The sequence below is a fragment of the Halichoeres trimaculatus genome, unplaced genomic scaffold, assembly GCF_033239565.1.
Source record: "Halichoeres trimaculatus isolate MK-OKI-2021-1 unplaced genomic scaffold, fHalTri1.1 fHalTri1_scaffold_7, whole genome shotgun sequence".
NCBI classification, from domain to species: Eukaryota; Metazoa; Chordata; class Actinopteri; order Labriformes; family Labridae; genus Halichoeres; species Halichoeres trimaculatus.
In genome coordinates this window covers 18,937,774-18,960,962 of record NW_027437185.1, presented here as the reverse complement: position 1 = coordinate 18,960,962, position 23,189 = coordinate 18,937,774, and the positions used below count along the sequence as shown (strand labels likewise).

General features: G+C 41.4%; 1 protein-coding gene across 1 annotated transcript in view; it reads left to right on the top strand.

The window, feature by feature from the left end:
* LOC141793292 (A disintegrin and metalloproteinase with thrombospondin motifs 2-like) overlaps positions 1 to 17,551 on the top strand; it is a 138,112-nt gene extending 120,561 nt beyond the window's left edge. The window contains exons 7-23 of the mRNA XM_074673850.1: positions 488 to 593; positions 741 to 884; positions 1,000 to 1,132; positions 1,696 to 1,725; positions 2,834 to 2,947; positions 3,040 to 3,185; positions 5,483 to 5,658; positions 7,632 to 7,765; positions 7,861 to 7,984; positions 8,489 to 8,569; positions 8,676 to 8,839; positions 8,929 to 9,085; positions 9,209 to 9,344; positions 9,462 to 9,669; positions 10,510 to 10,639; positions 10,796 to 10,879; positions 14,073 to 17,551. Of these exons, the coding sequence (XP_074529951.1) occupies positions 488 to 593; positions 741 to 884; positions 1,000 to 1,132; positions 1,696 to 1,725; positions 2,834 to 2,947; positions 3,040 to 3,185; positions 5,483 to 5,658; positions 7,632 to 7,765; positions 7,861 to 7,984; positions 8,489 to 8,569; positions 8,676 to 8,839; positions 8,929 to 9,085; positions 9,209 to 9,344; positions 9,462 to 9,669; positions 10,510 to 10,639; positions 10,796 to 10,879; positions 14,073 to 16,459 (4,454 nt within the window). The 3' untranslated portion in view covers positions 16,460 to 17,551. The remainder of the gene's footprint in view (positions 1 to 487; positions 594 to 740; positions 885 to 999; positions 1,133 to 1,695; positions 1,726 to 2,833; positions 2,948 to 3,039; positions 3,186 to 5,482; positions 5,659 to 7,631; positions 7,766 to 7,860; positions 7,985 to 8,488; positions 8,570 to 8,675; positions 8,840 to 8,928; positions 9,086 to 9,208; positions 9,345 to 9,461; positions 9,670 to 10,509; positions 10,640 to 10,795; positions 10,880 to 14,072) is intronic.
* The last annotated feature ends 5,638 nt before the right edge of the window (positions 17,552 to 23,189 follow it).

Here is a 23,189-nt window from a genome sequence, read left to right as displayed (position 1 = left end):
GTAGAAGAGGAGGAGGGTGTTTACGGTTGACGCTGCACAACAACCAGAACACATTTAAGTATGTTACAAAGGATAAAGAAAATGAGGGTTTCCTCTAGTGTTGACTAAAAGCTTATAGAAAATATGCAATACAACTTTCAGACAGCAACTTTGTTTCTTTAACTATTTCAGTATTATATGAGCTTGCCATGTCCTAAGGTGGAAGGATAGTTGATAGATTTAGAACCTGGGAGGAGAGAGTTGGGGGTGACAGTCGTGGATCTGAACCTGGCCTGTTCACACTGAGGACTATAATTTATGTAATGTGGCTCATAATCTAACTAAGGGCCAACCTGGCATCTCTTGACTGCAATTTTAAAACTGTAAACGTTTTTGAAATCCTTAAAAATACCAAAATATCCAATTTAGGTTTTATGTTTACTGCCACTTTAGAAAGTATTGGATGTCCTCCACTAATCCTAGCATGTCTCTCTACCTGGTTCCCCAGGTTATGCCCCTGTGACAGGCATGTGCCATCCAGTCCGGAGTTGCACTTTGAACCATGAGGATGGTTTCTCCTCTGCCTTTGTGGTTGCACATGAGACGGGACACGTGTAAGTGTACTTTTCTTAAAGATGTCTTTCCTAACTTGCGCTAGACTCTTGTATTAACCTCTTAAGCTTCCTCAGTGACACCAGCAAGTTACTGAAAGAAAAAACTTCCTCTTTTTAACCTTGTTGTTACCCTCTCCCGTACTGCAGGTTGGGGATGGAGCATGATGGCCAAGGAAACCGCTGTGGAGACGAGGTGCACATGGGCAGCATCATGGCGCCTCTTGTGCAAGCTGCCTTCCACCGCTTCCACTGGTCCAGATGTAGCATGCAAGAGCTGGGACGCTACCTCAGGTGAGAAAAAAAAAACACACAATCCCTTTTTTGGAGTTTATTAATCTTCACTTTGATACAAAAAGTGATTTGAAGCTGATAGAGCTGCATCACATTCTTCTGACTCCTCTTGTAGCTCCTATGACTGTCTCCGTGATGATCCTTTCGACCACAACTGGCCGTCACTGCCTCAACTCCCCGGTTTGCACTACTCAATGAACGAACAGTGTCGCTTCGACTTCGGTGTGGGTTACACCATGTGCACCGCGGTAAGACATCCCCATAGTCTCTCTCTTGTCTCATTACTTACATAGATAGTCTGTACTAACTCCAGCTGTACTGACATACTGAAGGCCAACAAGTTACAACATCAATCTCTGATCTACATTGTAATAAACAAGTCACACATACACATATATTCACATTCTTCTGATGTCCTCTGCTTTCCTCTCCCGGCCACTTGTGGGATTGGCATCTTGCTTAAAAGCAGGTAATTGGTTTTTGTAGCCTTTTCTTTTTTCTGTTGCTAACTCTGATACCGTAAAGAAGATTTGTTTCAACACAGAACTTACTTTACTACCACAGTGCCTTCACATAGACCTGCCACAGACACACAAACACAGTTGACTAGCTTCACCCGGCTGCAGCACCTTGACAGTCATCCTCCCCTCCAACTCTCCCCCTCCCCGTCACCTTTACCCACTCTATGACTGTGAAGCCACTGTGGCACGCTGATGGGAGGCTGTTACTTGATTGACAAAGGGCTTGTTCAGAGGCTTTGCACATATTGCTAGATTACCCTTTATTCTCTTGTCAAACCCATTCCCCTCAGCTACAAAAGGCGGGCCAGTCAGGAACGCAGGTAAGGTAACCCCTTCTCCCGGAAGACATGTGGCCCATCATTTGTTTTTCAGATTTTCTTTTTCTATTTGTCCTCTGAGGTTGTAATTGTTTGTAATGTTGCTCCTTTTTTTTCTTTCTTTTCTTTTTTTTTACTGTTTCTCTGTTCTACACATCTTCATGTATTCGGCGCTAGTCTGCAGGATTCTAAAATGCTCATTTCTGGATAAGGTGTCAGTAAAATTCCCCAAATTGCTGTGAGTCCACTGGTTCAGTGACTTTGGTGCAGTTCAGCAGCTGAACCGTACCATACCTCAGTGCTTTTCCTGCAAATCTGTGTTAAATCACAGCAGCCCTGGCAGGAAAAGCCTCATTATATTGGCACACTCATGACTATAAACCAGTGGAAAAGGTTGGGAAGATGTCTTTCCCATTTACGGAGAGACGTCTGAGCCAGAACAGAGGCTGTTTTTCCATGTTTCACTGCAGCTTTTAGGATCCTCCAGTCTGATGTCATTGGTGATTACCTACCACAGTCTAGCCATTGATTGTGACTCGCCCTCTGGCCTGCAAAGGTTCCCCTGGGGTCATGGTGGGTGGGGAAGTCTGTGGAGAGGAGGGAGGAGGGCACGCCCCCTCAGACACTGGACTGCAGGTCAGTTTGGTGGTATCCTCATCAATGGTTCATATCAGAGAATTTGGTCCTTTTATGTGTCTTAGGGGCCTTTTTTTAGAGGTCGATGACACCTAACCTTTTGGCCTTTTTAACCCTTTGCCCTCTGCCCTCTGACCCCTCCCCCCGTGCCCTAATTAAACCATGGGCTGTCTCATTATGAGAGTCCTGTCTCTCTCTGTCTCTCTCTATCTATCTCTCTCATCCTTTGGTTTAGTTTGCATGATGGCTGTGTGTTTCTCAGTGGAGCATAGTGTCCAGTGACAGTTCAGGGTCGATGTCGTTATTGTTGGGTATAAAACTGTTGTGGTGATGTTTCTCTTCCCAGCTCTGTTTGTAGTTCCAGCTGTCTGATGATGGTTGACTTGTGTTGTTGGGCGTCACCCTGTCACCCACTGTGTGTACTGTGATATAGGGCTTTTAAATGTAAGAAGGAGTCTCTCTCTGTTTCCTACAGTACCGCACATTTGACCCATGTAAGCAGCTGTGGTGTAGCCACCCAGACAATCCCTTCTTCTGCAAGACCAAGAAAGGGCCGCCCATTGATGGCACCATGTGTGGGAATGGGAAGGTATTTATATTACTGTAGCTTGACAAACATTTAGAGATTCAGAACACTGTGTCTAAAAATAAGCAAACGTGTCTTTTCTTAATCTGTTGCAGCATTGCTTTAAAGGTCACTGCATCTGGTTGACCCCTGACATCATCAAGCAAGATGGAAACTGGGGTTCATGGAGTGAGTTTGGACAGTGCTCCCGTACCTGTGGGGGAGGAGTGCAGTTCCGCACACGTGACTGTGACAATCCGAGGTATCTCCCCCTGTTTTGTATTGTTTATGTGTCTTAGGTTTCCATGACTGGAGAGAGGATAAAATCATGGTAGCTTAATACTGATAAATATGCAACTCTATTGGTTTAATATTTCAGTTCTAGAGTAAACACATTTGGAAATTTCATAAATTGCAATATTTCTTAAGACAAACTTGAATGTGAAAAAGTTACCAAGTGGGTATAAGTGGCATTAAAAAGGGTTATTTAAAAAAAAAAAACAACAACAACAACATAAAAGTAGACCTTTAAGGTAGGGTCTGCAGAAATTTTTGTTACTTGTCATTAAACACAACATCAAACTGGGCGCCTGCTCCTTGGCTTAGTGCCAGCGGCAGAGCACATCCACAGCCTTAGGCTCGTTTACACGACAACGTTTCATCTGAAAACGCTAGAGCTCAGTGATAACACAGTGAAAGAAATTTGCATTTACACAGAAATGCTGAGGGACTGAAAACGCTGTAGTACTTTTGGGAGATCTCCACCAAAGTAGGGTTGAGCTGAACATCTGGTGTTTTGGCGAATACTAAGTGCGAAAGTGGAGCAACAGATTGAGCAGCACAGGCACAACATGGCTGTCTGCGACGATCGTAACAACGGTGCTATTGTCCTATTGTATGTGCTGGGGCTGAGCGGAGTGTGACGTCACAATTTCCACTAAAAAACACCAGCTTACTGTTAACATGGCAATGGTGTCGGCAGCGTTTCCGAAAAATCCCACTCTGGAGTCTGTTTTCAAAAGTTTGTGTTTTAGTTTGGCTGAAACGCCGTTTTGGTGTAAACTTGAGGCTGAAACATACAAAACTTTAGCGTTTCAGCCTAACACCATTGTTGTGTAAACGGCCTCTTAGACCATGACTATGTGAACACCAAGCGGCAGCCTCTGAGTTTAAAACATAGAACACTGCGGAAGATCTAAAACCTGCCATGTCTCCAGTGTCTGCTTGAAGCAGGCTCGGGAAGTACTGGAAGTCACACTCACACCAGGCCTAAAAAAGCTGTTTTCACAGCAGAAATTAACATATTTACAGCCTGGTACAAAAAACATCTCCTGTCTGACTTGCTAATATCACTATTGGCACACACTGTAGGAGGGTGAGTATCTATCTAACTCGGCATTTTAGAGGATAATAAGATCATGAGTTCACCCAATCTGAGGCACAGCTCTGCTTACGTGACTGACAAGCGCACTATGTGAAGACTCAAAGCCTGAGTCTCCAATATGGCTACAGCAGCCGATTTGCTTCAAAAATCTGTTTCAGAAAAGGACGGGTGATGTCAGGGAGTGAAAGTGGAGCCAAGCTTCACCTTGGGTTGGTAAAAAGCTTTATCTGTTTGGCGTTTTGTGTCACTTTGGTTGTTTTTTTTCTTCACTCTGCTACGTCCACTATCATAGCGAGATAGTTTCTTCCACTAATCAATGTGCAAATTCTTTGTTTGAGCGTGCTGTGATTGACTGATGTAACATCGCTTGCTCTCCACCCAGAAATGTCCTGATACAACCAAAACATCAACATACAGGCTAAGAAGAGGGTTTGAGGAAGACACAGACACTGACAGACATGTATAGAAGCCTGTAGGAGACGATTGAGCAAGATTATTTCTGCAACAGTTGACATTTTATTTTTTATGAAAAATACTGCAGACCCTGTCTTGAACATATCAAAAAAGCCACACGAAAGTAAGAATTTAACCCAAACTTTATTTTATGAGCTCCCCCCTTTAGTTTTGAAAAAACAAAACCAAGGGAAACCAAAAGGACTCTCTCTTTGAATCAACTCCTCCCAAATATGTGCTGCACTCAGGTGTGAGTGATGTCCCCAATTTTCTCACATCATAATAGAATATATTTGTACAACATTATGAAACCATAAAAGTAGGTCTCTTGTGGAATATTTTGACACAAGAAATGGCAAAAACATGTTTTACCATAAGAGTGGTGGTTCATCATCGATGAACCAAGTCAAACTATTTTCCTCTTACAAGAGTTGTGATGCCAATTCAAAGTCAATGCACATTTGAGTGCATGTGTGAGTTAAAAAAAGAAGAATTTTAGTTTTGTATTGTGTTTATGTTATTTCTTCTACAGCTTTTCTTTATTTGGAAGCTCTAACTTGTATGGGTTTTGACAGTGATTCTTTATTTGTGCGCTGTCTTGTTTCAGTTATAATTGCCATAATTTGAACAAGTCGCAGATCATTCCTTAATTTATCAAATACATTTGAAGAATGAACTAGAATTAAAAACACTGTGTGTCTCTCCCTCTTCAACCCTCTCAGGCCAGCCAACGGAGGCCGCACCTGCATGGGAGCAAACTATCAATTCCAGATGTGCAACAACAACGAGTGTGAAGACATCTACAGCGACACACGAGAGGAGCAATGCCATGCTTTAGACCCTCGCTTTGAAATCCATAGCAACAAGCACCACTGGATGCCTTATGAACACCCAGACCGTGAGTTCACGCCCACAGATGAGAGGGCCGGGGGTGGGATGGTGTGGGTGCAGAGAGAAGCAGTCTGTTGTAGATACCTCCTGAAGTAGGATGAACTCTATATGATGATATGCTGTAGAGGTTGGAAAGTATGAATGAGAGCCAAGAAGAGGAAGTAAACACATAGTTTTTGACCACAGTTTGGTTTGAGAAGGCTTTATAAATAGGCTGTGTTCTGTTATGGTCATTGACATCTGGCTGTCCTGCTGAGAGGAGCTTTAAGCTACGACTACGCCCTCCCATAAAAACACGCCATCTCTTTGAAAATCTCTTTGAAAACAACCTCTTTTGAACTTGGCTTCTGCCCACCCAATCTGCTGATGTCATATCAACCCCGCTGACCTCCTTCTCCAACCCATATTTTTCTCCATCCATGTATTAGTTGGCACGTCAGACAAACTCTCCATGTGGTGTCTCATACTGAAAAATCACCCAGCTAAAGGGCAGCATGTGAGAAAGTGCTGAGCTGTTCATATCTGATCAGAGGCCATACTGCACACTCCTCAAGAGGGACCACGCTGTGTCTTCTCTTTGTTCTTATCATTTCTAAATGCAGTACTATTCAGCAAAGCTTTCTCAGTCTCAAATTACTCATCTGTTAGTGAGCACTGACAAGATGTGTGTGTGAGAGACAGAGACAAAAGTGAACAGGGAGGTGAAATTGAATATCGTTCGTCATCTCTAGACGGTGTAAGGACAGGAAAAGTGTTTCTGCCGCGAGTGTGAAACTGTAGTATTTGTTTACAGACATTTAACTGACTGCTGCTTCTGTGGCTCTATCTTCATCATTTACTGCGTCAACAGATAGTTCTCAAGTATAGTATTTATCATAAAACTGCAGGCTGTTCTTTGTTCATTGTTGTTCAAACAGCTGTGTGGAGAAATTCTTTCAAATAATTAGTTCATGGCTTTAGATCAGAAACCCATATTGTCTCTTGTGTCTAACAGAGATAGGACCAGATGACTTCCAGGACTAGTCTTGATTAGAGTAGTGGTCAACATCTGGTAGATATCAGAGCTCTCTGATCCTTTTCTTTACACCTTGAGCCTCCTCAAATCCAAATATAGGGGTCTCACAAATTTAGCTACTTCTATCCTTTTCTTTCCCTCTTTCATTACACTTTACATTTTGAATAGTTGAAAAAAGTGAGGAGCTTTGATGGGATGTGTTTGAGATGCAAAAAATGCTCTATGGTAACCCTGTCAGGATTACTGTTTGAATTACCACTACTGTTTCAAGGAAATCATTTGAAATGCAAAAAAATAATAAATCTGTAAAAGAATTTCAATAGAATAATTAAACTTACACATTGTCAGATTTCTTCAATTTTAAAACTATGTTTCAAAAGTTTCAGCTCTATTTTAGGTTTGTTATCAGCTGCACCACTATGTGAGGAACATATTCTGTTTTGGCTGTGCTTATAAATCTATAAATATATTATCCAATATATCCTCTCTGTATAACACAGCCCCCCCTCTCCTGCACCTTCTTCATAGCATGTTTCACACAAATGCAGGAGAGGTATCATTTATTGTTTCTGTGCATGTTGTTTTGGCTTGAAAAAAACGATTCCTCTTCCACCTATTATATCATCTACAGTAACACGTCTGCCACCTACTTATTAGTGTCACAGCACCAGTAGAGTCAAGGTCTCTGGATAGTGTCCATCTGTAATAAACGTGATGCAGTGGGAGTGTTCGTTCTCACTGGGATGAAGTGCCAGGTTTTGTCTCTGGAGGCTCGTGTAGTTGTAATATGAGTCAGGCAGACAGACACAATGAGACAGAGCATCACCCTGACTCATGGAGAGATTGTTCAGAAAATAAAAAATCATAACACACTGGTTGTAAAGATGAATTCAAAAAGGATTGAGCACCTCTGACATTCATCCTAAAAATCAGGACCTCTGTGTGTGTTTGTGTTTGTTTCCCAGCTAATAAACGCTGCCACCTGCATTGCCAGTCCAAGGAGACACGTGATGTGGTCTTTACGCAGAGGATGGTCCTGGATGGCACTCGCTGCTCGTACAAGGACCCGCACAGCGTGTGTGTGCGGGGAGAGTGTGAAGTGAGTGATGTTATGTGTTATGAGCATGTGTTTGTAAGAAAAAGACATCTGCATGGGGTTTGGATGTGTCAAACTTTCCATGTTGTCATGAACAGAAAGTGGGCTGTGACGGTGTGGTGGGCTCCTCGAAGCAGGAGGACAAGTGTGGAGTGTGTGGTGGAGACAACTCAAGCTGCAAAACCTTCAAAGACACCATCACACGTGCTGCCAAGAAACAAGGTAAATACACTTTACTGGGACCCAATAATCTGTATGTACCTCTGGGACCGACTTGTTTTGGTTCATTTGGCATATCAGACTGTTAAGTGGAAGTCAATTAGTTGACCAGTGTCTGCACACACCCACTCCCTGTAATATTCTCAGCTAGACATCGCCCTCTAGAGGAACGTTCACAACACTGCCCTATCCTAAGTGAGATCTGAGTCAACTCATTTTCATGTGAGTCGAGTGTTGCCAAGAAGTGAAATCAAGAATATGCGCTGAACTCATTTCTGAGTATATTATCTAACTCTTAACATGAGGACAGACATCACTGCTCCAAATTTCCACCATCAGATGTTGAAAAAAACCTAACACCCTGAGGATCTTGCAAAGTGAGCAGGGCCACTTGGATGAAATGAGTAAGAGCTCTTTGCTGGATTAGCTGAGGCTCTTAGAAAGGAGGCTGTAAAATGAACCTTTGATGGTGTTCGAGTTAGGAACCAGATGTGTGTTTCCTTTCAGGTTACCTCAAAGTTCTTGAAATCCCCAGAGGAGCCAGACATTTACTGATTCAAGAGTTGAAAGCAACCTCACACACTTTAGGTATTTGACATCTTCCTTCTTTTAATCTGTATTTGTTTTGGCAGTATTCATACAAGTGCTATCAAATGTCTCGTTTCTAATTTGCATATTTCTCTTCCATCTCCAGCTGTGAAAAATGTGGCATCAGGACTGTTTTTCTTAAACGGGGAAAATGAATACCCAGAATCCCACTCGGTTATAGAGAAAGGCGTTGAGTGGGAATATGAGAATGACAACGACAAGGAAACACTCCAGACCACTGGTCCCCTCAGACATGGAATTCTGATTATGGTAAACAAGATAGTCTTAGATTTAGTGATTCTCTGCCTGATAGTAATGATGTTTTTATTGAGTTGTAACACTGAGCTCTCTCTTTATAGATGAAATTATACGGGGATGAGGACGTTAATCTGTCTTATAAGTATATGATGAACATGGACAGTGACTGGGCCATTCAGAACAACATGCTGGTGGAGGACAGTGCCTACGAGTGGGCTCCAAAGAAGTGGTCCTACTGCTCCAAGCTCTGTGGTGGAGGTACAGCACTACTTGATGTGAAACTATTGTGTTTCTAAAAAAAAACAATTCTGTAGACTTTGCTTGCTTGTGTTTATGTTTTTGTGCCTAAACTTGAGAGTTTTCCCTCCCCACACACTGCAGGGAAGCAGTACCTGCGATATGGCTGCAGGAGAAAAGTTGACAGTAAGATGGTCCGCAAGAGCTTCTGTAACAAATCCAACATGAAACCTCAAGGAGATACTAGGGATTGCAACCAGAAGCCCTGCCCCCCACCTATGTATGTGTTATATTTTAGAAATATCACATTAATGAGCCAGAACTTCACCATGGTTAACTGAAGCTTTTCCACCTTCAGCTGTCTCTTATTCTACTCCTCTTCACTTGTTTACTCCAGTTGGGTGACAGGAGAGTGGCAGAACTGCAGCAAGCCATGTGGAAAAACAGGGCTGCAGATCCGCTCGGTCAGCTGCTTCCAGCCATCAGATGACAACACCACACGCCCCATCCACAACAAACACTGCAACGATGATCGGCCTGAGTCTCGCCGAGCCTGCAACCGCCATCCCTGCCCAACCCAGTGGAGAGTGGGACCGTGGTCACAGGTATGTAGGCTGGATGTCAGTCAACAGCGAGAATGAAAACATTTGGCCATTGGAAACCATTTGTCTCCAAACCAAGCAGCTGGCCTTTTTTTGAGATGTCAAGTTTTAAATATCACAAAACTTCCTTAAAACTTTATTTTCGGCAGATTCAGCGAGCCCCTGAAACAAAAACAGATCATCACCGTTTAATTTTAAAGTCAGCTACAAAAAAGTACTTAAAAATCCTGTGCATTTTGTGACTCAAATGAAAAAATTTTTACCTTTTTTTTTTTTTTTTGTAACCAACTAATCTAATCTTTGAGGGGCAAAAAGGTGGACTACTGTCCATTCAACACGGAGTGGCCAGACTTATTTCTCTTGTAAGATGCAGGACACAGCGTTATAAAACCAGCTTTGTTCCTGTCCATCACTGAGCTCAGGAGGATACAGAAACATAGCACTTCATTGAATGATCTGATTTTTTATCCTATTTATTTGCTCTATCTTTTATCATGACTTTTACTATTTTTATGTTTTTATAGTTATCTTCCTGAAGTTTTTATTTTGTTTTATTGTGTGTTGTTTTATGTATCTGGTTTATTTATTTTACTGATCCATGCTACTTTATATGTATGGTGAAACACTGAGAACTTTATGTCTTGCCACTCTGAACAAGGTTTGATGCGTTAATTGTTTGTGTCGAGAAATGTGATCACGCTGTCTGCAAGACAAATCTACCCTCTGGTTTAAATAAAGTAAAGTTAGGTTAAGTTAAGTTAACTTCAGCTTTTGATAATGTATTAGATTTGTTTTAAAGGACAAGTAGTCACCATCATTTCTTCTGGTGTCCTGTTTCTCCAGTGTTCAGTGAAATGTGGTAATGGGACCCAGCAGAGGCAGGCGCTCTGCCACACCAGGGACAATACCATTGGCCTGTGTCTGGACAGTAAACCTGAAACCATCAGAGCCTGTCGCATGGATCCATGTCCCAGTAAGTGTTGGAAACCTCTCCAGATTTCAGCAATATCATCATTTTTTGGAAACTAATGATCCTCTATTCAACAAAGCAAAACAGGCCTTTAATTCAGGAATCTGGAAATTCTTTGTTAACAGTGACGTTTCTTCTCACTTTTTCTTTCTTCTGCAGAGGGCTCATCTGACCACAAGAACGGCAACATCCTGATTCAGTGGCTATCTCGTCCCAACCCCAACTTCCCGAAGATCTCCTCACGTAAAACCTCCGTCTATAGTTCCCAGCCTGGCCTCCACAGTGGCAGCCACAGCTGCATGTCTGTCCTCTGCTGGGCCCTGCCCATTTCTGTCCTCCTGTCTCTTCAGGGCTGGCCCCGGCTGGCCCCCTGACCCACCCCTCCCTCGCGCCCTGTGCCTGTGCCCACGCCTGTGAGCGAGTGGCAAAGCTTTCGCTTCTCTTTTGGTGGGGAGGGGATTGTCGCCTCTCTCTGTCTCTGTGTCTGAGACGGCTCTGACTTGGGGGAGGTCTCTGGCTCCTGTGTGTGCTAGTTGGTTCTCTCTTGCTCTGTCTCTCTCTCTATCTCTCTCTCCTTTGTGGAGCATTGTGTTGTAACCGCTGGCCAGTCGAAAACTCAAAAGATCAACAAAAAATTTGATGTGAACAGGATTCGAAGTGGCAAGGCGAACCGGTTTTCATCTTCTGAGATGTGTCAAAGAGCCGCTCATGTGCGAGGCATCCCCTCTGCATTTTGCGGCCATGTTTTGCGCGAGCTAGCTGCGTGTTGTCATGGGTAAACACTCCTGAGATGCAGCTGCACTTTTTCCTTTTTGTGTAGCGCACTGTTATTGTGAGGAGGAACAGGTGTGAAAATAAACAGAAAAGGTATATAAATATCTATATAGAAAAAAGAAACTTTTAAAAAATACGAAAGCTTTATCGTGAATGTGATCTTGTCACAATGAGGACATCTTCGCTAAAGTGCTCATCTGACATCCTGGTTCCATACGGGATGAGAATGGTGTCTCATTCTATGTTCCATTCTCAGATTAACAGGAACTCAGCACAGGGACAGGAAGTAACATCAGTAGACCTTCTGATTTTTTATTATTATTTTTTAAGTGGAGGGACTGTGAGGTGAGGAATCTTGAAGTAAAGGCTAATTTAAAAAAAAAAAAAAAAAAAAACACAGGGTAGTCTGACCGCTTGAGGTTGCTTCCCATTTCACCTCATCATCAGCCATCCTCTCTTTGACTGTTATACTAAAGTTCAATAAATGCAGCTTATTTGTGCTTGCAGACTTTAAACAAATACATCTATAAATATATTTGTATTTATATATACCTATAAATCTAAATCTATATGAGTAACAATAATATTAATAATGTTTTACCATGAATAAGCTGTAGCTTATTTGCCTAAAACCTTTGGACTGCTATTGATCGCTTAGATCCTTGACTGTTATGTGTATTTTTTTATTGATTTTACATGAATACAGATGAATATTTAATAAAGGTAGTGTTTCGGGGGGAGCGGTTAGACCTTATTATGCAGGACTTGGTCAGTTAGTTGCCTCTCCATTCTCTCAGATGGATCAGCGGTTTACTGTTGCTTCTCCTTTTTTTTAAGGATAGGATCACGTTTTGTCATGCACATTTGCATCCATCACTTGCGTGTGTGTAAATATATGTGCGTGTTAATGTGTCTGAGGGTGTTTGTATGTGTGTGTGTGTGTGTGTGTGTGTGCGCGTGTGTGAGTATGTGTGTGTGTGTGCATGGATTCATGTGTGTCTTGTGTGTTGGCTAAGTCAGGAAATATATGCGAGGTTTGAATGAGATGTACTTGTCACGTCGACGAAAGTGTACAAATGCGTGTGTGACTGCGTGCATGTCTTTGTGCATTACGAGCTTCATCATTTGGGCTTTTACACATTGCAAACAGATACAGAAATACCTCATAAACTTTGATTTGAGAGCGTCTGATGATCTCATTTTCTTTTGATGAACATTAACCACGTGAACAATGCCTTATCTTGGATTGAATGTAATGGCATTTATCTGTGAAAGAGATGGCTTTACTCATTCAAAGTTTCACTTGGAATAGAGGCAGCTTCAAACCAACTAAACAAACTCACACCCGCCAACCATCAAACCTACCAAGGTGATGTTGGACCAATGTCCAACTACTGGGAAGGGTTTACAAAGGGCCTAGGGTATGACACACATGGCATCTAGAAAAAAAAAAACACTTCAGACTTGTCATTGTATTGTGATCACATATTTCTGTTGTGACTATGTAGCGAGCTATCCAAGGTTTCCTTCTGCTGGAGTTGGACTGTTTGAGACCAAGCCAGACCTAGCAGTGCGACTGTATATAACATTGGTGTTGACTGTATTTAATAATGTTCATGACTGTTATCTTCTTCTATAATATTCTATACTATGGGTAACTGTTTTGTGGCTTCACTGGCCTGCTGCGTGGGGCTGGCAAACGTTTGGCTAACGTTGAAGAAACATTCAGATGGACTACGTGCACTGCGTCTATATGCACTTTGATTTATCAGGGAAATTTTATTAATGTTTTGTAAATGTTTCATATGACACTTAATGTGCCATTCCAGTTTTTACATCATCATTGAAATTATGTATTTTATTTACACAGACCATATGATTTATGTACTTCATGTTTTTTCAATTGATGAACAGATCGACTGATTGATTTCCAAGTAATGAAGTGTTTTACCAAAGTGACTGTGAACTTGTAACTTTCGATACAGTTGAATTATTTTTCTTAAGAAAAGAATATATCTCTATATTGAGCAGGGGGGCGTACATCTCATTGTTTCAGTTACTGTCATTCTCAACAGCAAAGTTGTACCAATAAAAATGTTTCAAAAAGTGTGATCTTTCTCTCACCAGGAATGTTCTGTAGCTAGATTCTCAGCAAGACAAAATATCAAACAGCATGCTGCAAACACAGTACACTCCAAGTTTTGCAGGATTAAAGTTGTAATTCTGAAAAGTCATGCACACCTGACGCACAGATGATACTGCCTCGAGAGCAAAAGAAAATTAGACATGTTAAAGCTGAAAAGTTCCAACCCGGAGCAATTAAGCACAAGACTGGCGACCTTCCTTTTTCCATTTCAGTTGCTCTGGACTAACCTCATGACTGCTCTTGATGTTTGGGTTTTTCTCCTCTTCCTTCCTGCATCCTCTGCTAATGGTCTGGCTTTACTACTTTATATTTATTATGTGAAATCAACACTCTCACAACCACATGCATGTGCTTTATATAGAAAAGAACATGCACACATAGAAAAATGCTAACGTAGTTTTTTCTCATTCTTGTTGCAAATCTTTCACAAGCAATGATTGATATCTAAGCAATAGAAAGATCTCTCTGAGTCCCCACCCTTCTTCCAATCTCAGCTCTCTATTCTCTCCTTTACAGGCCAACATTGTCATGGAGACCGCTCAGTGTTCTGTCGTATGGATGCGCTGAAGCGACACTGCTCTCTACCGGACTTCCGGCGCATGTGTTGCAAGTCCTGCAGCAATGTCACCATCACCATGCCTCTACCCAACCGTACCACCCATCCCACTCCCACTACCTCCATGGCACCCAGAGTCACAGTTCTTCTACCCACCAGCAACCCAAGCTCTGTCTCCACCACCATCCAACCAACTGGACCTGTTGAGGCCACTTTTTCTTCCTCTGCCAGTAATCACTGGGAATCTACCCATCATCATACCACAGATGCCCTTCATTCCACCCTTTTCCCACTAAGTTCAACACAAGAGATGATCACTCATGTTCCAGGATACACCAGTGTCCCTGTCCATTCCACCATGGCTCCTGTCCTTTCCACCAGTGTCCCTGTCCGTTCCACCAGTGCTCCTGTCCTTTCCACCAGTGTCCCTGTCATTTCCACCAGTGTCCCTATCCGTTCCACCAGTGTCCCTGTCCTTTCCACCAGTGTCCCTGTCCTTTCCACCAATGTCCCTGTCCTTTCCACCAGTGTCCCTGTCCTTTCCACTAGTGTCCCTGTCATTTCCACCATAGTCCCTGTCCTTTCCACCAGTGCTCCTGTCCTTTCCACCAACTTTTCAACTATAACCACATCTGTTGTTGCAGCCTTTCCCAGCGGTACAACTCATCCTCCCCACCTGCCAACCCCAAACACAGAGCACAGTCCAGCTCGACAGTTACAGAGCACTACAAGTAGTCCAACAACATCTAGTATTTTCTCTACCACACAACTTCCAACAATGACAAGCACAGCTATCACAGATTTGGCAAAAAGCAGTACAAAAAAAGCTCCAATAAAACCCAAGCTAAAAAAGAACAATTTACCAAAGAAACCTCCAAAAAAGGTGCTTCCGCCAAAGATCAATCCAAAAAAGAATACTGTACCAAAAAACACCACAAAAACAGTTTCCCAACCAAAGATAAACCCCAAAAAGAAAACAAACACCAGTCCCAAAAAAGCTTCCCCAGGAAACATTCCCCCAAAAAAGGCTCCTCAAGGAAAATCAAATCCAGAAAAAGTTACACCAGCAAAAACTACCCCAAAAAAGACGACTCTAGCAAAAACTATCCCCAAAAAGACAACTCCAGCAAAAACTACCCCCAAGAAGACAACTCCACCAAATATAACACCAAAAAAGACAACCCCAACAAAGTCGTCAACAAATAAAACAACTTCAGCAAGCGTGACTCCCAAAAAGACAACCCCCCTTGTGAAAACCACTCTAGTAAAGACTACTCCAGAAAGAAAGACTCAGCCAATGAAAATGACCCCTGTGATAAAACCAGAACCCCCACCCAAAAAGAAGGTTTCACCAAAGGTCAACCCTAAACAGAAGATCCCGCCAAAGAAATTAGTCACTAAAATAGATCCCCCAAAGAAGCCAAAAACAGGGCCAAAAAGTACCTCAAACTCTGAGACAAAGGTTAATAAGTTCAAGGTGATAAAGACCTACCCAAAAATGAAAACACCAACAACATCTGCATATTATCCCTCATCTCCCACCCTGTCAACCCCAGGCCAGCTAAATAACGTTTTGTATTCCACTGTACCAACCAGCACAAGTGTACATGGAACAGCTGTGAGCACCCCACTCTCTGATACCCAAATCAACGTCACATACATTAGTAACAACACAGCAACTACAGATGAAACCCCACTGTGGTATCATGAAGCTTTATCCACTACTCCCAGTGCTTCTGAAGACATCGCAACACATACTGCAACTGTTCAGTTGGAAGAATTGAATATTCCTAGTGGAACCATGCCGTACAGCGATGTGACGAGCAGTGGTGATGTGACAGTGAATAGTGGGGCCATACTCAGTGGAGATGACATCACTGTGTCCTACAGCAGTGCAGGTATGATCAGCGACACCATGGTGCTAGCAGATGGACTCACGATAGTGATCCCAACCATCACCAGTGAGGATATGACAGACCTGGCTTCCATGCCTTGGCTTGACTTGTCTGAGTACATTCCAGTGAGCAACTCTGTTCCCACTGCATTAGAGCCTCCCACAGACTTACCTCCTACCACCACTGTTGGGACAACAGAAAAACCAGCCATTACAACTATCACAGACTCTCCAATGAGACATCAGCAGAGCCCAGAGGAGAACACTGAGAACAACTCGGTTGATGTTGTATACAACAGGATCATCGGCGTAGACGACATCTCCCAGAACAATCTGATTACGAAGCACCGGGTCAACTTTAGAGAGAGAACCAAGAACAAACGCATTCAGGAGCTTCTACAGGAGAAGCGCAACTTTCTCCTCAGGATGAAGAGAGGCCATGCAGCAAGATAAACCGAGCATTTTCATTTCTCTCATAGAGATCATTATTTCAATTACAGACTTTTGTAAGCTTTGTTTGAGCCCCTCGCCATGACGTTGTCTATCAGGCCTGTGTATTAACACAGAAACGGTCCAACATACACTATCCTGACAATCAGAACTGTTCCAGAGAGAGGATATCATAGCCAAATGTTTGAACAGTTGCTTTGGAAAGAGTTAAAGCCCATAAATGTACAGACTCTGCAGATCTGAAGCAAATCGCCTTACCTGTGTAAACAAAATAATGGCCTACAGAGGGGATAAAAAATGTGTTTCTAGTTTGACCAGCACTTTACGGAGCTTAACCTCACACAGGTTTGTGCACGGATTCACTGAGGGTGTAGATAAGGTGTAATCTAGTTTTTTAAATGGTGTTATCCGGAAGAGCACTTACAGAGCAACAAAACCTACAACGAAGAATCCAAATCTCCATCTCCATATTTTATTACAGCCCAGGACTGCAGCTAATTTCCCCACAAATAGATACTTCTCAGTTCTACATTAAGCTGCTGTCTAAAAGGATAAATTATTTTCCTTACCAAGCAAATACCCTTCACATGCTGCTTAGATGAACATCTGGAAGCCTGACAGAAATATAAAAAAAAATGTTTAGGTGTAACTGAATTGTGAGGTTTACACTGCTTTGATTTTTTTTGTCTTTTCCAAAGCAAAAATCTCTCTGTGTGTGGTGCTTTTTTATCTCTCAGGAACTAAAGGTGCAGAATTGAACAAATGATGAACATTGCAAAACACATGGTGCTCCCCAAGTTTTGAGGATTTATTTTCTTATCTCATTAAGCCAGACAGAAAACTAAACCACAATAGTAAAAATGTTTTTCATGTGTAATGGTCAGTCAAGTGTGGTGCTTTTATTGTCAGTGTTGCTTTTCTCGTGCATTCAGTTTTAAACATATGCCAAAAAAGAAAGAAAAAAGGAAGCTGCTTGTTTGTACTATATGTATCCAAAGAGAAGCTTTCAGGGCCATTTTTTTTTCTTTTTTTTTTAATTGTAATTTGTACATGTTTTTTGCAGCAACTGCAAAAGTACCAATGGATCTATCTGTACGATATGTGTACATATGAAAAAGAATTTAATGTTGAATATTTATTAAAGTCTAAGTGCCTGTGGTATTTTGCAAACCTGACTTTGTGATTTCCTTTAATACAGTTACCATTACAAGTCATTAGTGTGTATTGTTTTGCTTTTCCTGCAATTTAATGCCCCTCAATGTAAGCCCATACAGAGCCCCACTGAGGCTGAACACAGCACAGAGGGCTGTTTCTTCCACAGTTTGAGTCATTGCTTGATAAGATTAACATTAAGATGATTGCCATTAGTGTTTGAGCACTTTGTAAACACATGTTTTTAAAGGTGCCATATAAATAAAAGTCATTATTATTCCCTGTGAGTGACTGGTGACTAGTCCAGGGTGCACCCGCCTCTCGCCCTTAGACAGCTGGGATAGGCTCCAGTCACCTGTGACCCTGAAAGGGATAAGTAGTAGAAGATGAATGAATTATTATTATATGATTTTAAGCAATTCCCTAAAACTATAAACTCCAAGCCTTGAGTAAAACATTATATGACACATAGAGGGAGACAAAGCACTTTTATTGATGTTCACTATTGTCGTTGCGGCTTGGATCAGTATCAGCCACCCCTTTCAGACGCTCAACCTAAGAGCGTGACTGTTTCTAACAAGAGTGAAATTGCCAGTTTCATTTTTTAATGCCATGCACAAGGCAGCAAGCCTTTTTGCACTCTAAAATTCAAATGTATCCCCACCCCTGGGATTTGAAAAAAAAAAATAGTAATAATAATAAAAAAAAAACATCCTGCAATGTGTAGCTGTTTTCTGGTCCTTTATTCCTCATTGGTGTAGAATGTTCACCCTGAGGTCAGTATACTGTTTTTAAAACTCACAAGGCTAGTGATCATTTAAAAATGCTTTTTTAATACATGATTTCTAGTTTTATTTGTTCTATTTCATTTTATTTATTTGTTTATTTTTATTTACTTTATTTTATTTTTTATATATATTTTGTTTTCATTTTCTTACGTTTCAGACTACCAGTAGAAAAAAAATGCATGTATGACGTGAAGTTGTACAGATAAATTGAGTCCACAGCATGACTCTTTTCTACAGTTGTATTTCCCTCATTAGAGACAACAGTTGCAATAAAACTTGCTGCCCAGGAAAGTCACATTTCCCTTTTCCCCAGTAATTATTGAAGCCTCGATATCTTTCTGATCCCCTGGTCAATAGTTTTTTGAAAAATTCTGAGTCAATCCACTTAAAGTGATTTGCACTTACTGCTGTTGTATTTGAGGCTTGAATAGCAAGCCTTTTGTTTCTCTTGGTCTTGTCTTTTCTTGTCTTGTTCTAGCTTGTTTTCTTTCAACATGGTTTCACTTTGTATAACTGAATATCTAAATAACATAATCAGCATATGGGGTTTTGGACTACTCATAAGTTCCTGACAGCAATGCTTTGCCCACAAATTAGATCTGCATGCTCATTGACGACAACAAAGAGAGCAGTGTATTCCGATGAAATTCCGGAAAGGGAATACCGAGGTCTAACATTTGAATCTTCAACAGTTCAACTGAAACATTTTTGTGGTTCAGGAAAACAGTTGGGACAGAGGAGTGAGGATCATTTTAAACTGACAGTGATAAAAATTGGTTTATTTCCAGATACAAGTGCTCAGCTTATCAATCTGCACACACTTGATCTTTGTTGGAGTGGAAAAAGTGACGACAGAATACTGAAGAGATATACAGCTGGTGATGATGCAAAATGACTCAATGTGCAGAAACATAAACACTGACTTTAGGATAATATGTCATAAATTTAAATGGCAGAATCATGATTTACTAAATACTCTGTACCAGAAATCCTCCACCAAAATAAATATACATCTTTCCTACTCATCTCATTTCTTGGTTGATGTAAAATTCATTTAATGATAATGTTCTTCTGTTGTATTTTTTGGCAACTGAAAATGCATCACTCTTTTAAGTAGGAGGGATAACAAGGAAAATATCAAGTGACCCGGTAGCGTAAATGTGAAAACCATGTATCTATGCTAACAAGCTTCTGGACACTTAAAGTCACAAATAGGACTTAGTAAAACAGTATTATAGACTCTTTCTAAATCAGGGGATACCTGTACCTGAATGAGCTCATGTTGTCAAGAATGGAGGCTGTGGGTGTGTGCTGCTGCTGGCACTGAGCTGAGACACATTTACACACCATAGCTTTTATCAGGTCTAAAATATTCTCACGTAGCTTATTCTTCATAGGGTAGGTGGGTGGACAGTTCATGAGAAAGAAAAGAGAGGGAAACCAGCAGGGGACATGTATTATTTCTTTGCAATATCTTTTTTTTTCCTGCACTATACCTGCTATTACCACAAAGGGCCTCAAAAATCAACTCCAGACATTGTCTAAACCACCTGCGATACTTGCTCAAACAAGACAGCTAGTCTGCCCACACAAAGCATTCCTCCACCATAGAAACAATCTCATTTTAACAACGTTGATTAAACTGAATGAAATATAGCTCTGTGAAGTGTATAGTGTGACCAGATTAATACATGCAGACTGCATAACATCACATCTCGGTTGCTAGGCGCTACCCAAGTAGCTGCCTGTTGCAGCAGCTCTCTCGTCTTTGTCCGTTTCTTGTAATTTTTTCGTCTCTTTTTCGTCATCTTTGTATTTGGAGTGGATCATCACTTTGTATGGTTCATTGTCAGTCACGGACACCAAACTTTTTGTGGCTTCTGCGATATTTTTACTACTTTTCTCCTGTGTTTGTCTGGAGATCCTACATGTAACCATGGCTGCATTGTTTACATGCGAAATTAGCTGTTAGCAGCCTGTAGCATGTCAATGCTAACTAGTGTAGGGCTTGATGATTTCCCTCGAGCTGAGGAGGAGGAGGTGAGGACGACGTGCTGGTTCTCGGATGTGAGCTGGGAGGTGACGACGTGGACCTGCCCTTCCATCCATCGTTGTTGGGAACGTGGGATCTCGCTCCAGGGGATGGATGAGCTAGCTGTGCTAATCCATCGGCATCATGCTGTTCACGGACGTGGCTGACGGAGCAGACATCGGACGCCGCGACACATCGGAGGAGCTTCGCCTGCTGTGAGCAGACAGGATCCAGGAGACAGAGACTGAACAGACTGCTGGGGAGGCTCAGTCCTGGACCCTGTGGAGGTGGAGACTGGCTGGGCTGGAGAGTGGTGGACGAGTGGTGGACGGGATGTCGTCATCTAATTTCTTATGGACATTTTTGCACTTTCTATACTCTTTCTTACTTTTGTTTTCTTAAATGCTGCGGTGACTCCTGAATTTCCCCTCGGGGATAAATAAAGTATTTTCTATTCTATTCTATTCTATTCTATAACGGACAGATAGAGCTATGTATCGTCAGCATAATGTCGAGATGGGATGTTTTGATAGAGAATAATATGACCTGAAGGCATATAAGTAGAAACAGAATTCATCCAAGAACTGATACTTTGGGTGTGCCACAAATTATTAGTGCAGTGGCAGAGATAAAGGAATGATCACTCTCCTTCACAGAAGGTGTATCCGGGTGGGTAATCCATCAACATGGAGCCACAAAAAAACAATTCTACAAGTCAAACATCAGGTGACTCCACAGGAGTACACCCTTAAAGACAAACTATCAGTTTGTTTGGGTTTTTTTTTTTGTTGTTGTTTTTTTTAACTGACTGTATACCCAGAAGGGGTTGTTGGATTTTTGGTGCCTCTTGTTTTCTCTAATATGGTGACACTGTGCCCTGAGTCTGTCAGTGTGTAATTGTGTTAAGAGCCAGAGCCTGATCGATGCTGCACGTTGATGAATGCAGTCAGTGTGGTGCCTGGGAGTCTGATGAGAGTATCACTGCACAATGCCACGTGCCGGATGATGCGTGTGCCTGTGTGTGTCTTTGAGACAGATTTAGCTCCTTGTGACTGATTCTTTAGAGAACCATTAAGTACAAGTTATCTTTTTTTAGGTTGTATTCAACGACACAATGACTCATCTGACTCATCAAGGGTCATGCTGCCCCCAATAATCTCTCTCTCTCACACACACACACACACACACACACACACACACACACACACACACACACACACACACACACACACACACACACACACACACACACACACACACACACACACACACACACACACACACAAAGGCACAAAACCACTGCGGCTTTTTTTTCTCTCGCAAGGACTAAAGCAGGATGCTGTGTTTAAGCCCTCTGTTAAGCTGTCTTGTAACCAGCCACAATTATGTAAACTATTTTAATCATAGCACATAGTATACCAAGTATTGTCTCTCACTGCCAGTGTAAAATGTGTATGCTATTGTATTTATCTTTTCTGGAACAGCCTGATTAAAATAGTGGTCCCATTGACATTTAAATATCATCACACACTGATCAATATCGTACAAGTCAGAAGTTATATTTGTACTCACTTGTGAAACAAAACCATTGAAGGAACTGTAATCTGTCAAGGTTAACAACCAGTGGTTTCAGTACAACCCAAAGTAGTTTCCAGAGACAGATGAGCAGTTAAAAGGAATTTATTTAAGAAGGGGAAAGAGGGTGCAGGGTTGCAATCCAGTGTACGAGAGGGGGAGATCAGTGTGGAGCAAGGTTATAACAGTTTTGGATTTGTCATTATAGTTTAGTTTTAGTTAGTTTTGACATTTTTTTTCTGTTACAGTTTAGTTTTAAATAGTTTTAGAGCAGGCATTCTAGTTTTTATTTAGTTTTGATTTTTGCAACAAGGTTTAATTGTAGTTTAGTTTTAGTTTAGTTTCAGTTTAGTTTTAGTTTTTTCATACCTTATTAACCAGGTGCAGGATTCAAAAAGGTCAGAGTAAATATTTTGTAATACTGTTTATTTTCAAGTTCAACAAAGTGCTCACTGCTCAGTTAATGCTGATACTGAACTTTTGGCTGCTGCCTTAAACACAAGAAAATAATATAAACTTTACATAAAAAATATAAACATAAATTATATAAAAATAATGTTAACATAAATTACACAAAATAATATAAACATAAATTATATAAAACAATATAATATGAGCTTAAATAGTTAGAAACGTGGACTGTGTAACAATAAAGGCAGCCTCAAATACAATTAAAGTCAGAGTCACATGCAGTTAAACTATCACAGATGCTCTGATTCATTGCTCCACTACGTTTCATCGCAGCACAGCGCACAGCCAGTCAGTGCAGTAAAAAAGCACGTCCCAGTACGTGGCTATGATGTTGCCGTACGGCACTGACAACTACAACTACTCGTAAAAATGGTTGGGAATATGTGTCGGATTAATTTAAATCCTAAAGGCTATTATAATTTTAAAAAATGCTAACTAAGGACAGTTTGTCTATAATTTTGGTTAGTTTCAGTTTTGTGAAGACAAGATACAGTTTTAGTTTACTTGTCGTTTTTTTTTTCTTTTCTAGTTTTTATTAGTTTGAGTTAACTGCAATTTATTTTAAATTTTAGTTTTCGTTTTTAGTTTCATTTGAGTTAACTATTATAACCCTGGTGTGGAGGTGCTGGTGTGAGACGCAAGTCTTTAGGTGGAGGCTGATGAGTATCTAGTGAGAGGGTGTGGCAGAGATTGGGCAGTTGTGGCAGGGCTCTTG